The following is a 15,916-nucleotide window of genomic DNA, read 5'->3' as shown; positions in this document are numbered from 1 at the left end:
TTATCCAGGGGAGCCTATCCCAGCAAGCATTGAACAATCCATTACCATTATCATAGCAAGAGCGACTCATCATGAATTAAAATAAAAATCAATACTGTAATTGGTTTGTGGCGCTTCAATCTGTTCTATCATACACTCTGCCCTTGTTTTTGTTTTGTTTTTTTGTGTGTGTAAGAGATGACATGGCAACAGTGGCTCTGCACTAACAAAGCTAAAAGTTCTGTTAAAAATACAATGGAGTGTAATCCATTCAATTCAGATTTATTGTTATGTGTACGAAGTACAATGGGACACTTATGTGCTCTTTTCACTATACTGCCACCCACAGGGAATCTCATGTTGTGGCCTTTGTAAAATAACTACACCGACTGTAATGAGATGGTGAGGGTTGGATGTTTGCCGTTGCATTGTCCACAGCTGCTGCCAGAACACAGACAAGCAAGTAATGTATCCTTACCTCGAGAAAGCAGGACAAAGAATCTGTGATTTAATAAATATTTCAAGTTTCCTTCTGTTATTACAAGGATGCCTCACTTATGAAAGTTAACCCAACTGCTCCATCTCTGTGCGTCTCTATGATTATCTTTACTGTGCTATATGATAAAATGCTGCTGTTTGTCTGTATGTGTGTGTATGTGTGCTGTACCTCTGAGCAAATTGAGTTTTGACTTTGGTCTGATAGGTCAGTTTGGCTGTGGTTGCTTAGTAATAGAGATAATGACACAATACTTTGGTGGTGAGAAGTTGAATTCTTTACAAAACATGAGATAAAATGGAACATTTCAACAACAACAACAACAACAAAGAGTGATGGACGGCTGGCAGCTCAACCTGGCCGGGACACCCAAAGAATGGAAAGAAGGGGGAAGGCAGCTGCTTTGGGACAATGCCTCCCCCAGGACGCTAGATAGCGGCTTCCCTGCAGCATAGCGGTGCCCCGGATTTGTGCAGGGCACCATGGGATCTGGAGTTCGGCTTCACAGCCCTGCTGGGGACCGTGGGTGCCACTAGGAGATGCTGCAGGGAGACCTGGGAGTCTCTACTTTGGACATAGCCAGGAGGTACTCCAAAGTAATGGGGATGGAAGTCCTGAAGTACTTCCAGTCTGAAGAAAATGCAAATTCTCCATCTGACCTGGAAGTGCTGGCAAGTCTTGGGGCGGAAAGAAAGAAGCACTTCCAGGTCAAGGACTATAAAAAGGAGCCGGAGTTGGGAGGTAGAAGACAGAGCTTGCTGGGAGGTGTGAAGGAGAGAATTGTGTGTTTATTATTGTGATTATTACTTGCCTGTGTATGGTGATTGTGGTGCTTAGAAGCACTATTACAGGAAGGAAAGGAATTAAAATACCTTTTCATACTTTTACCTGGTGTCCTGCACGTCTATCTGTCTGTCGGGTTAGAGGAGCGACAGCGCCCACTAGTGTCACAAAAGCTACTAAATAACTTACTGAATGACACTGGATTGTCAAATACTAAAAGGCGCACACCAAGTCACATTCAAAGATGGGAAATATTTAACAAGACATTCTCCATACTTGCACAGTTTAACAGAAAACAAAGATTTTTCTCTTAATTTTTATTTCAATGCACAGGTTTTGAATACAGGATTGATATGTACACTTCATTTAAGATTTTAAATAACATTGCAATACATTTCAAAAATGTTCTTATAATCCATTACATAGAAATAATAAATGCATATGCAAACGGAATATAATTTTTTTTTCTACTAAAGGTATCCAGTACTGGCATGATTTATTTATTTAAACATTGCTTCAAAAAAGCTTGTTTTTTGCCATTATTAAAAGGATTCACAAAGTTAGCAACAGAAGAAATATTCCTTCACTTCTTGCCAAGTGCTTTCTGAATAAAGAGAGCATTCCGTACAATTTCCTCCACTTTATGTACACACATGTTACATAGAGCAATAATAAAAGAAACAATTTATCAAAATTGCTGCTACCATGTCAGCCTCATATACATTAAGTGCACGATATGCATGTTTAGCACCATTTTGACTTTGTATTACTTATAAATAACATTTTAGGGTTATATAATGAGATCAAGGCATACAATATACAGTTACAAAACAATAGTGTATAGCTCAGTTGGAGTACATGTTCTGAGAGATTACAAGACATAAATAGTTTGAAAACAACTTTATTATGGACAAATAGCTGCAAGTGCTGTAAGGATAAAAAAGAAGTCACAACTACCCCATCTCCTCTTCTTGAGAAAATTTTTCACGTAATTAATCACTTAAAATTGGAAGGTTGTAGGAAATAATGAAACATTATAGAAAATGAACTTTAGCTTGTGCACTCTTGATATAACTAAAAAAAGGTTTAATAAATAATCTTCGAAGTGAGGAGTTGTATTCTGCATGGAGAGGTATTTTACAAAGGTTTTCTTTTTGAACTTGCTGCTACTTTGTTGCTTGGCAAGCGATTCATGATCACTAACCCAAAAAGTTTACTTGTATTCACAAATCTGCCTGCAAGGCAGCAATAATTAAATAGCTCTTGAAAGAATAGAAAATAAAAAAGAGCGACTAACAAGTTTAAACACCAGTCTCTTTTTAAACTTGAGGTGAGATAAAGCTTTTCAAGTGTTAACAACACATTGTTTATCGCTACTAGAAATTCACTACAGTACTTAAAAACATTAAGAACTGTAGTTAGCTGAAAGTCATACTTCAATTAGGGGACTTTCTGATGTCCTCTATCAAAAAAAAAAGCATTGAAACTGTTTTCAGACATCATGTCTGAGTAAATGGCAGGAAAGTATAAAGACTGCAAGGTCAGTAGAAAGTGTTCTTTTATGCGGTGTGATGTTTATTTTTTCTCCTTTTTTGCTGATGTAGTTTGTTCATAATACAGAAAGAAAGGCGCGCTCTGTCATGTAAAGGACTGTAAAAGTCTTCTATCACTTCATTAAAATTGAAAAACTGGTTATATTCTGCTTGCAAAATTGTAACTTTGATACCTTCTGCCATTATCTAGAGCCTTTTCTGAAGAAAACTCTTATTGCATCAATTTAATTTAAAAGGAAATATAAGACTAAATTTAAAAATTAGAAAGATATAAAAAACTAACCTTCCCTAAATAGTGCCACACATTTCAAAAGAATCCATCATTACTCATCATTGAGAATGTGATCGTCCACCTAACTAAAATGAATAACAATGCAACAAGTTTTGGCTTAGTACACAATGTGTAAGTGGCAGAAATTGCCTGAATATTATAAAATCCAAAAACAGTTGCTTCATATCAGTGTAAGATGTGTATGTTTTCAAATCACTTAGAACATGCATCTATTAAACATTTCAAATTTAGGCTAGTCAAATTTCTATTGTAAATATATTATATGGAAATAGAAAGAAAACTCTCTCGGTGTGCTAATACTATGACCTTTTTTGGTTTTACCATATTCAGTTGAAACCAGCCACAATGATATTGCACATTTAAAATTTTTTGCACATTAGAACTATTAAAAATTCAAACACTTTATGCATCTTCCCTAATAGATTTGAATGGCTAATTAGGCTTGGTATAAGAGTAAAATCTCATTTGTTAACTGTGCCTACTATACCTAACCCTAACCCTAATAAAATAATACAAGCTTGTTAACATTTCCAATATCCAGTCTACACTCCACACTATAATAATAAATTGATTCAGTCAAAGTTTATGTTAGCTGTTTTTTATTTATTTTTTTCTCTCAGCAAACACTTTACCGCCTTACCATACAATCGACCATGGAGGACCACAATGGGTGCAGTTTCTTGTTGACACCAATGTTCATGTCTACATAAATCTCAATAATGTGTTCACATAGTGCATTCTGTTTGAGCTCTCAGTTTGGCCTTTTTTTTACTCCACATTGTTTCTGAACTACTTGCTCTTTCCATGCTATATATTGTCTTAAAATCAAACTCAGTTACAATAAAGTGATATGAAAGTTTGTAATGAGTCTTGCCTGTGAGCTGCTCATCTAGAACTGTTCAAAACTGACTGTCTGGGATTTTTAAACAGAATTAGTTTTGGATGAACGATTGTGTTGAGGAGCCCTGAAACATAAGAGATTATCCAGAATACCGCAAAGCTGGAAACCAAAAAAAGTAATTAGGAACAAAATAACCATTAAGAAGATCCCACAGATTATCCTCCTAGTATGAGGCTACCTACAATAAAAGCCTGCACTGAAAGGGGCCCTCCGTGGACAGAGTCGAGTAACCAGGTGATGTGCAGTGCAGTATCGTAAGGAGTATGCTTTGTTTATTGAAAATGATACATTTTTAGGATTAAAACGGCCTGGCTAAGACCACCTTGATTAAAAAAAGTAAATATCTGGGAGATCTTGCCTATTTTACAGTGCTGGATGTATTTTATATTTCCATGTATGCCCTATAAATATATTCATCTCCTTGGAGAGGTAGGTAGAAACTTTCGTTTGTTTCCAATTACACTGTACGACTTTAGGCTCATCCCTATTAAATACACTTTTTATAAAAAAAACATGCATGTTTTATTAAAGGGGACACAATGTTCCCATATCATATGTAATTTAAGGTAGGATTTACAGCATTTTGTAGTAAACATTAAAATCCTACTCTAGCATACAGTAAGTAGGATATTATCAGCTAAAAAGTACAGTATTTCATAGATTCTTTCACAAGAAAATGTAGCACAGTGAAAATTCCAGCCAAAGTATTATTTATAAATTATTAGTAAAATATTACTCACAATGAATGTATAGTTTTTAAATAAAGAAACTTATTAAGAAAAATGCCGAAGCAGACAGTATAATCAGAAAAAAATACATGTAAACCATATTCTTGTCAGCTTTTGTAGTGACACATTCTAAGACCTTTCTCTCATGTATAACTTCGAAATATTTGCATAAGGAATACAGTATTAGCCCTTGATTTTTGTTTTCCTGAATTCATTTTATAATTTGAAGTATACTTATGCTAAATAATAAGCAAAGCATTTCACAGCAATCTCCAAATAAATTTTACAGTGATGGGCTTCAAGTTGAGACAAATGTTGAATCGCAAATCACAACACCAGATAAATCAATGGACATTGGAGGTAGTGAAAATAAATAAATAGATAGATAAATGAAAGAGAGAGTGAGAGAAAATTGTAAGGCCATCACCATAACTTTACATTAAATGACCATATATCTGATTAATACTGCCTGTATTATTTTTCTTCTGTAATCTAGTTTGTCTTATTCATTTTTTTAATTATTCATGCACTTCATATTTATACTAATAAATATGCATTTACGCACATCAGACCTGCTTTACCGAGCTCACAGAAGGCCCAATGTCTCATTCAACAATTTAAAAAATGTCATAAAGGACATTTTCTTCAATAATATATTGCATTTCCTTCAAAGTTTTCAGTGTAATAAATTAAATAAATTCTATTTGGAGCCCTATGATAGGAAATTCTTTCCTTTAAAGAGAGGCTACAACAGAATGACCATAAATGCCAATCTGCTTTTTTCTGTTCTTGCATTACGCATAATAAATATAAACAATCTTTGACAAAGCATTTAAATTTTATGCAAATAAGCAACCTGATCCAAAAGTTGATGCTTAAACTTAACACAATACGCGTTACTTTCATAAAGGTGTAAGAGTAAAATTGGAAAGTTAAACCTCTGAAAACTTCATAAAGCTTTAAATTATCTTACAAAGTTTTTAAAGTCCTCAATAATACAAAAGCACCAATGCTTTTAGGTCTGGCATTTTTTCTTTATCAGCTTTTTATTTTATTTTAATACTATTGTGCTTCTTGTTAATTTTGTTACAAAACTCCAATGACAGGAATAACGGGTACATCATGCGTCTATCAAATATGATATATTTCAAATAATTGAACTGTCCATGCTTTGTGGTTATGACTTCATGTTTATGACAACACACACAAATAACATACAGTAGTTGCATAACCAGTTCAGGAATCAGTGAAACATAACTGATCCTTTGTTTTTAGTACTGCAGTGGAATATCTTTTGCTGATATTTTCAAAGATATTTACACAGTTACAGGATCCTACCTGTGAGATCATGCCTCTTGCAACTGATGTAAATTTATATGGAGTTACTGAGTTAAAACTTTGTTGTTTTGGTAAAATACACATGTAACTATTGCAGTTATTTGGAATTAATAATACATTTAAAATTCATAGCTTAAAATATACAGTTTACTTTTCTCCTTCTTAATATCATTATATTAAATCCACATGCCTATTCCAATCACAGTAAATATTATCAAATTAATGTTTGATCAGTAGCATTTGTATCTGTATCATATAATTTAAGAAAAAATTGAAAACTAATGGATAAATATGTTTTTTCTTTCACAGTAGCCTGAGTAGTTTTAAATTATATATCTCAAGGGAGTCGGCTCCAAGTGGTTCTAAATTGCTTTCAAAATTAGAAATTAGGAATTACGGATCAGATGGAATTTCTGACATTTTTGCAAGAAGAGATTTGTAAACTGGAGAATTCAAAAAACGTGGGAATGAGTCCCTGTGCATTAAGGTATATATTTGCAGCTGGGCTTCATCATACATGTTAGAGTTTGGTTCTTTCAAGTTTCTGTTGATTGCTTCACGAACTCGAGAATCCAGACTAACCTGAAAAATAAAAAGAAAAGGCCAAAAAAAAATTATTTTCCAGATTTTGTTTTCTTTTTATATATAAGATGCACCTTTAATACAGCATATGCCTTCATAATAATTTGAAGTAGTAGAAATTCAGCCTCTTCAAAGCAGGTAATTATAGATTTTGTTTAAGTATAATAATTATTCTGGTGAGGCTTCACACATTGGGAAGATGACTCAAGATATTTGGAGGAATTTGAAATTTATAGTGGCCTGAAAGTTTAATTTACTTAATCTTAAATAGCATTAACATGAACTTATGCACCCTTTTCATCATAATGTTAATGCATAATGTTTGTCAGTCAGTCATTATCCAAACCGCTATATCCTAACACAGGGTCACAGGGTCTGCTGGAGTCAATCCCAGCCAACACAGGGCGCAAGGCTGGAACAAATCCCGGGCAGGGCACCAACCCACCGCAGGGAATACACACACACACACACCAAGCACACACTAGGGACAATTTAGGATCGCCAATGCACCTAACCTGCATGTCTTTGGACTGTGGGCATAAACCCACACAGACACGGGGAGAACATGCAAACTCCACACAGGGAGGACCCGGGAAGCGAATCCAGGCCTCCTTACTGCGAGCCTAATGCATAATGTATAAAGAAACAACAATCACAAGCTATAATATCTACACGTTTCTTATAAAACCAATATACACTGTGTAGGACTGTGATGCCTGTCATATATATATTGTGAGGGATTACCGGCCATGTATCCCAGCCAACTACCCCAAACCGCCAGATGGAGCCATCCCTGCAACATGGAAGGGCCCCGAATTCCAGCAGGGCATCATGGAACTTGGAGTTTTTCACCACAGGCTTGCTAGATACCATGGGGGCCACCAGAGGATGCTTCAGGGAGGCCCAGGGACTTATGCTTTCCTTATAGCCCGGAAGTATTTCACAATCGCGGAAACAGAAGGAATGATATACTTCCGGGCTGAAGAAAAGTAAAGATTACCCGACCCGGAAGTGTTGGATAATCACATGGACTGAGGGCTCAGAAACACTTCCGGGTCGAGGAGTAAAAAGGACTGTGGGAGATCCCAGACAGACGAGCTGAGTTGGGAGGCAGGGTGGCTAAGCGTCTAGGAGAGGAGGATTGTGATTTTGGAGTATTGTTTATTGAGAATTGTGGAAGAGCGTGTTTGTGCACTTATTATTATAATAAATATTTGGACTTTTACCTGGTGCCTGATATGTGGTCTGAGGGTACAAGTGTGCGAGAAAACCCTAAACTGTCACAATATATATATATACCATTTTTATTCATATAAGACGCGCACCCTAATTTTTACAAAGAAAACTGCGAAAATGGTTTTGCCCCATGTACGGCGCGCGGTTGTGATTGTATAGGAAGCGTTTAGGGCATGTTTTCCACGAGAAAGAGAGCGCGAGCGAGCCCAAGCAGAAGAAGTCAACATTACATTTCCTCGTGTATGACATGCACCTGATTTTCTAATGCTAATTTTCAGGAAAAAATGTGCGCGTGGTACACACGTAAATATAGTGTTTATATACTGCTCAAAAGAATTAAAGGAACACTTTTTAATCAGAGTATAGCATAAAGTCAATGAAACTTATGGGATATTAATCTGGTCAGTTAAGTAGCAGAGGGGGTTGTTAATCAGTTTCAGCTGCTGTGGTGTTAATGAAATTAACAACAGGTGCACTAGAGGGGCAACAATGAGATGACCCCAAAACAGGAATGGTTTAACAGGTGGAGGCCACTGACATTTTTCCCTCCTCATCTTTTCTGACTGTTTCTTCACTAGTTTTGCATTTGGCTACAGTCAGTGTCACTACTGGTAGCATGAGGCGATACCTGGACCCTACAGAGGTTGCACAGGTAGTCCAACTTCTCCAGGATGGCACATCAATACGTGTCATTGCCAGAAGGTTTGCTGTGTCTCCTGCACAGTCTCAAGGGCATGGAGGAGATTCTAGGAGACAAGCAGTTACTCTAGGAGAGCTGGAGAGGGCCATAGAAGGTCCATAACCCATCAGCAGGACCAGTATCTGCTCCTTTGGGCAAGGAGGAACAGGATGAGCACTGCCAGAGCCCTACAAAATGACCTCCAGCAGGCCACTGGTGTGAATGTCTCTGACCAAACAACCAGAAAGACTTCATGAGGGTGACCCAAGGGCCCCATGTCCTCTAATGGGCCCTGAGCTCACTGCCCAGCAGCATGCAGCTCGATTGGCATTCGCCATAGAATACCAGAATTGGCAGATGCACCACTGGTGCCCTGTGCTTTTACAGATGAGAGCAGGTTCACCCTGAGCACGTGACAGAAGTGAAAGGGTCTGGAGAAGCCATGGAGAACATTATGCTGCCTGTAACATCATTCAGCATGAGCAGTTTGGTGGTGGGTTAATGATTGTCTGGGGAGGCATATCCATGGAGGGTCACACAGACCGCTACAGGCTTGACAAAGGCACCTTGGCTGCCATTAGGTATCAGGATGAAATCCTTGGACCCATTGTCAGACCCTATGCTGGTACAGTGGCTCCTGGTGCACAACAATTCCTGGCCTCATGTGGTGAGAGTATGCAGGCAGTTCCTGGAGGATGAAGGAATTGATACCATTGACTGGCCACCACACTTTCCTGACCTAAATCCAATAGAACACCTCTGGGACATTATGTTTTGGTTCATCCAATGCCACCAGGTTGCACCTCAGACTGTCCAGGAGCTCAGTGATGCCCTGGTCCAGATCTGGGAGGAGATCCCCCACAACACATCTGTCATCTCATTAGAAGCATGCACCGATGTTGTCAGGCATGTATACAAGAACACAGGGGCCATACAAACTGCTGTGTACAATTTTGAGTTGCTGCAATTAAATTTTGGCAAAATGGACTAGCCTGCCACATAATTTTTCACTCTGATTTTTGGGGCGTCTTTGATTTCAGGGCTCTGTAGGTTGATCATTTTCATTTCCATCAAACGATGTGGCATCCTTTCGTTTCTAACACATTACCCAGTCTATATCAGTATAGATATCCAGGAGGATTTCTTTTTCCCATTGAGATCTGATGTGTTTTCAAAGTGTTCCTTTAATTTTTTTGAGCAGTTTATATATTTCATATATATATATTGCATATATAAAAACTGGTGTAATCTATTAATCACAAATAAATAAAACTATAACACAGAACACTTTTTGTGAGTCCAAATCAATGTTTATTTATATACTCATATATTCATAGAGCAAATTATAGAGAGGTATTTTACAAAGCATACAATTTAAGTTAGAAATGTTAATACAAGATTATTCAATACATGCTAAATTATAAGGAAACACATTTTGAAGAACCTGCATAAGTAAGTAAACATGAACTGGAAGTATATTGGCATTAGAAAATATATGACAATTGCAATACACTTGGCTGGTAGGGAAATGCCAGATTACAGCATACAGTTATAAATGTAATCAATTTAAATTTATGTAAGAAAATTTGGGTTTTAAGTATGTCTTGCACTTGACAAATATGCCTAGGGAGAAAGATTCAATTAAAAAGAACCAAGAAACCTTAAAGTGCTCAATGACAGCTGCATAATGATTCTTAGGAGATTCACTAAAAACTGCCGCCTCTATTTTGTATGTTTGGCAGGTTGCCATGAGGCAAGCAGCAATGATGTGTAATGTGTGGGGTGTTTAGAGTAACAATTTTCTAAAAGTTATTTCAGTATAATACAATAGAATACCTTAGTCAGTTGAGAGGGTGATAGTTTACTGTATTTTCATTAAGCTTGGTCCATACCTGAAAATGTAAAGCCTAAAAGAAGAACAGAAACTTCAAGCTATCATAGTGATAACATGGACAATTGAAGTTTCTATTCCAGAAGGCAGTAGTCCAGCATTCCCACTTCCCTAAAGTATTTATATAAGATATTATTGATATATTTGAGTCTGAAGATGCAAGTCACTAATCAAATATAATTCAACATTAGTGTAAAGATGACAGGACACACTTGCAGGTTTCCTGGTGCAAAAATAGTGTTAATGCCAGAGGCTTGGAGTTTACAGATGCATATGAAAATATGATTAATTCGTTTGAAGAAAAAATATTTAATTACCTAATATAAGTGCCTTTTGGTAGCTTTTTGTTATTGAACCGGTGAGACCTGACCATTATATACTTATTTTCACAGAATATTGGCAGTATGAATGAGGAAACACAAAAAGTATGAAATATAATTTCAAAAGGGCACTTTTCAAATAGATGCAGAAAGATAACAGGAAATTAACTGATATGGGGAAAAGTCATTTGAGCGCAGAGGCCAAAAATAAAAGAAAACTATTACATCTGCAATGGACAAATAAAGCAAGAAGGGGCATTTTTATTTTAAAAAAAGATGGTGTTTCAGCATTTATGTGAGAAATAACAAAATTCTGTTAAATGCAAGGCTAATGAACCCTTGAAACCAGCGGTTAAAAGAGAAATGCCAGAAGGTAGCCAGAGAAGAATATTGCTAATAATGTAAAAAAATTACCATAAAAGCTGCGAGATATAAATATTGTAGAAGATAAAAAAAATGAAATTCCCCAGAGCAGGCAACATTTAGTCATCAAAGGAGGTAATGATTATATTTGCAAACTCTTAACATACATTTTACGAGGTCACTAAAATCCTGGAAAACTCCTATGGGCTAAAGGCTGTGCAATAGTTTACTTGTATAAAAATGCTGAGCCTGGAAAACAGCTTGAATGTAGAATAATAGAAGCAATTATAAAAACAAGATACAAAGGCATCTATACAATACCCGTGTGAAGGGGAAACCCAGTATGGAGGCCATATTTCACTTATATGCAGGAATCATTTGAAACACTGATTAAATGTCTAGTTGTAGAACTGTGTGTAACAGATTTCAGTGAATGAGATGCAGAAGCTCCAAAACTGTCTTGAACTCAGAAAACAATGAATACGAGTATCTGTGTCGAATGGGGAGATGCTTAACCTAGAGTTCTACAGGTGTACATATCAGAGTTTTCCTGAATCTTCTTAAGTCATGGAAAGCCAAAGCTTAGTGTAAAAAGCATATAGTATCCTTGATCCATGCTGCCTTGCTTCATTTATTTATTACGATTAATATTTTGGAAACAGCATAGGACAGATGTAGAATTGTGTGAAGTTTACATGCTCTTGTTTCCAATATATTGAGAAGTGATTTCTAATTTTCCTTTAAAGGATTATTGTGCTAATGGTAGATGTTAATAAATTCATCTGTTTTCTGAATCACCATATCTCAGTTCAATGTCAGATAGTTCCTTTACTGCAAATTATTGCTTTCATTAATTTAATCTATCCATTTATTTTATGTTTGATCTAGGCGGTCTCCCCATCGTGGTCTGAAGGAGGCGTAATCCCTCTTCCGGTCCTTCCGGGCGTCCTGGCTGGGTACCACTCCCAGCCGATCGCCACACTAGGCAAATGCAAGAATTAAACTTTTCATGTAAGTTGTAGTGTTTAAGGTTAGACTCTATTATTTCTACAAGAATTTCAGAAGGGATCTGTATTTATAAATTGGGTACATGATTATCTAGTACATTTGGGTATTAAACAGTTTTTGTTTTCAATGAAAGCCTAGCAATGATCATTATGAGGAATGAGCAGAACTTGTAATGCTTAAAAGAGTGAGTTAACTTTGAATTAATGACAATTACAAATACACTTTATTCCTTTTCTGTGCTGAACAACTTATTACTGTATGTTCTAAACAAAATGGAATGTGTCTGTAAATGCTTTTGCATTTAGATAAGAACTTACTGAATACTTAAGTATTTAAGTAGAAGTAGAAAGTGTCAAAGACTCTAAGGTATTATACACCCAGCAGGTTTACTAGTGTTTTATGCACAGCGCAGAATAATTTATCATGAAATTTAAACTAAGTTAAAAAAAATTATTAAAACAAAAATAAAAAAGAGAGAGAACACCTCAGGGGATAAATAAATAGTTAATTTAAGATGAAAAAAAAGAAAAACTGTATAAGGCAAACGAAGGTAAACCTTATTGGGAATGCTAAAAGGTAGAGAGCAATACTTGGTCAAGTAAGAAATGAAGCGTATTAGAACCCATAAGGAAGAACTAATAAAATACTTAGAGATATGTAAATTGTAAAGGTAGAAGTGCAGCTTAGATTAAAAAGGCAAAGATGTCAGTCAGTACAAATATAAACCCTTCACACAATTTTTGTATAAATTACTTCACAAAGAGGAAATTCCTCAGGATTGGAAGTTAGCTAATGCTATCCTATCATAGGTGGAATCCTGTTGTAACAAAATTCATGGCACCATAAAAATATTCTGCTATAATGGCAATTACATTATAACGAATATGGGAAAAATACGTATACTATTGTGCCTGGGATTGCCGGTGATTTGCCACCTCTAATGGCAGCGATGTAAGGACAGCTCCATAGCTGCTATACTGCGTCTGGTAAACGGTAAATCTAGGGCAAAGTAATTGGTTGTGCTTTGCAGGATCAGGCTTACTGTGTAACATATTTTGATGCACAATGTTTATAACATTTGACCAAGGACTTTGACCGGGGTTCTTCTAATCTGAAGATGGGAGCTAAACCAGGATGCTTGGGCATGTCGTGGCTATCTTGTGTGCTTGAGTGCTGAAGCAACAGCTCCTATTTTGAATGAAGTCTTGAGACTGTATCTTTCTTTTCTTTACAGTAATAAAGTACCTGTATTTTTCTTGGAAACCTGGACTAACCTTCCTGTCTTTCGTGCAACTCTGTAACCCAAGCTTGACAATACCTGTATAAAAAGGTGCTTCTTAAACGGCAAACTGCAAAATATATTTTATTTGAAAATGAAACGTTACATGTTTCTAACTTTTTCATAGAACTACAGGTATAAATACAGAATAATTAGATTTAGATTACATTAGATGTAACTTTGTTTTTTTTTCAGTGTAATTTGACGTTGTTTCTCACCTTTTTTGTTCATTGCAAATAAAACTTTGAAATGCGCTATTAAACTTGAACAGTACAGTATCCGCACATGACACATCTACCCACGCGGACACTCAGTGAAGCCACTGACTTTGAATTCAGCTATGTGTATGATGTCGCACCTGCACTCTTGCCAAGTCTCACTGAGACTGCCCGAGACTGGAATTTTCACAACAAACTGTCACTTTCTTTTAGTCTAACAAGAAAGTGGAAGCCTGTTGCAATGTTCTCAAGACTGCAAAACTGTAGGTGCGGTATTAAGTATTTTTTTTATCACATTTTTCTTTTTGGTGGTCATTTTTGTTCTAAAAAACATTCGTTATACTGAAATTTCAGTTTGCTAAAATGGAATTCGTTAAACTTGATGTTATATGAACATATATGTATATGTGTGTGTGTACCCAGGACTGCTGTCAAAATTTTCCACGTCACTTGCACCAACAGCCTCCACAGACCAGACACTCAATATGGACCTGGATGTAGATGAAATAGCAGTAGGAGGTGAGTGTGATGCTGCATCAAACACAGTAGAAGCACAGACTGTCACCCAGGCAGAGTTTGCTTGCCGATAATAGCTTGGATTTTGCATTCAGACAAGCCCACATCACAAATGACTCATATTATCGGGAGAGAGAGGACACAAATTTTAAAACACCTCATTTTTTACCAAGGATGGTTTTCTAGTCATTTCGATGCAAGAGCAAATTGCCAGATTGTCCTCTATTGCGGTGGAGCATCAGCAGTGTGATCAGGAGGCACAAAAATGTCATTATGACAAGATGAGTAAACTCCGTGAGTTTTAAGAAGGGAGATCGCATGCTGGTGTTGATTCCATCCAATCCACATAAATTTTGGACCGAATGGCAAAGGCTGGCAGTGGTAGAAGAATGTATGTCCCCTGTGAATTATAAAGTCAGAATTGCCAGATGGCGGAAACCCGTACAAATTTTGCATGTTAATCTCTTAAAGGAGTGGCAAAACTGTCATGCCCCCAGACTGAGGTTGCTATTAGGAATGATTTAACTGACAGCTAGAAAGCAGAATTGCTATCGCTGATCGAGAGGAACTCAGAAGTCTTCTTGGCAACACCTGGCCAACCCTAAGAAGTGCAAGCTGGGTATGTTGGAAACCCACTATTCAGGATATTCCATGGGGAAGGGTTTACTCAAGCCTCAAATGGACAATGTGTGGGAGGTACTTGCATATCCCCATCCTGAAATGCAGAGGTAGGCTTGTGCCTTCTTTGGACTCACAGGTTATTACAGGCGGTTCATTCCCAATTTTGCATATAAGGCCACCCCCCCTTACTGACTTAACATAGGGTAGAAAGAATCGTAGTGTTGTCTGGACCGCGCCTGTGAGAGAGCTTTTGCAGACCTCAAAGCCGATTTACCATCTTTCCTATTTTTTGCGCAATCCTGACTTTTAGAAGGAATTTATTCTGCAAACAGATGTTAGTGCTTTCGTTTTAGGAGTGGTGCTCTTACAATGTTTTGTGGGGAAAGAACACCTTATTACATTTCTCAGCAGAAAGCTGCTACCCAGGGAGCATAATTATTCAGTTATTGAAAAGGAGTGCTTAGCGATTAAGTGGGTGGTGGAAGCCCTCCGTTACTATCTCTGGGGACGACGGCTTACCCTGGTGACTGACTACACCCCATTACAATGGCTGTACAAAGAGAACGATATGAACGTCCGGATCACCCGGTGGTCTATCAGTTTGTCGGCTTTTGTAAGGTTTCAAAGCTCGCAGCTAAAGCAGATCTGAGTCGATCACGGTTGCGCTATAAGCACTTGTCGTCAATGTGTGATGCAGGGAACAGGATTACTTGGCCACTTACCTGGTCACGACCTGGCCTGGTTGCTGTGTCTGTGTATAGGAGAATGGTAGATCCCACTACAATAAATAACCGTGCTGTTCCTGTTTCAAGCAGAATAAAGTTGGTTTTGCTAAAGTACTGAGACTTAGCCTTGTGTCTTGGGGTGCAAGACAGGGACTCACACGTCACAACATGATACTACCAATTTTCACATGCTGAGTCTGTTGGTTACAAGAGGGTTGTACTAAGTCCTACTGGGACAGTGCGGGTCAGCTCCATGTTGCCACTTTGGCTTTGGAGTCTCTTTAACCCAACACAGTCGATAGTCATGATCAGGATGGGCCTGGCAGATGAAGACAAACACGCACAAAGCATGGGGAAAGTGTACAAAATGCTCAGTGCTTTTATTAAAAAAAAGTGTCGTGTAACAAT

General features: G+C 37.3%; 1 protein-coding gene across 1 annotated transcript in view; it reads right to left on the bottom strand.

The window, feature by feature from the left end:
- Positions 1-1,574: 1,574 nt before the first annotated feature.
- rgs17 (regulator of G protein signaling 17) overlaps positions 1,575-15,916 on the bottom strand; it is a 185,752-nt gene continuing 171,410 nt past the window's right edge. Inside the window, exon 6 of the mRNA XM_039748243.1 lies at positions 1,575-6,652. Within this exon, the coding sequence (XP_039604177.1) occupies positions 6,464-6,652 (189 nt within the window). The 3' untranslated portion in view covers positions 1,575-6,463. The remainder of the gene's footprint in view (positions 6,653-15,916) is intronic.

The sequence above is a fragment of the Polypterus senegalus genome, chromosome 3 (assembly GCF_016835505.1).
Source record: "Polypterus senegalus isolate Bchr_013 chromosome 3, ASM1683550v1, whole genome shotgun sequence".
NCBI lineage: Eukaryota > Metazoa > Chordata > Cladistia > Polypteriformes > Polypteridae > Polypterus > Polypterus senegalus.
Note: the sequence above shows the minus strand (reverse complement) of the source record. Positions and strands in the feature narration are given on the sequence as shown.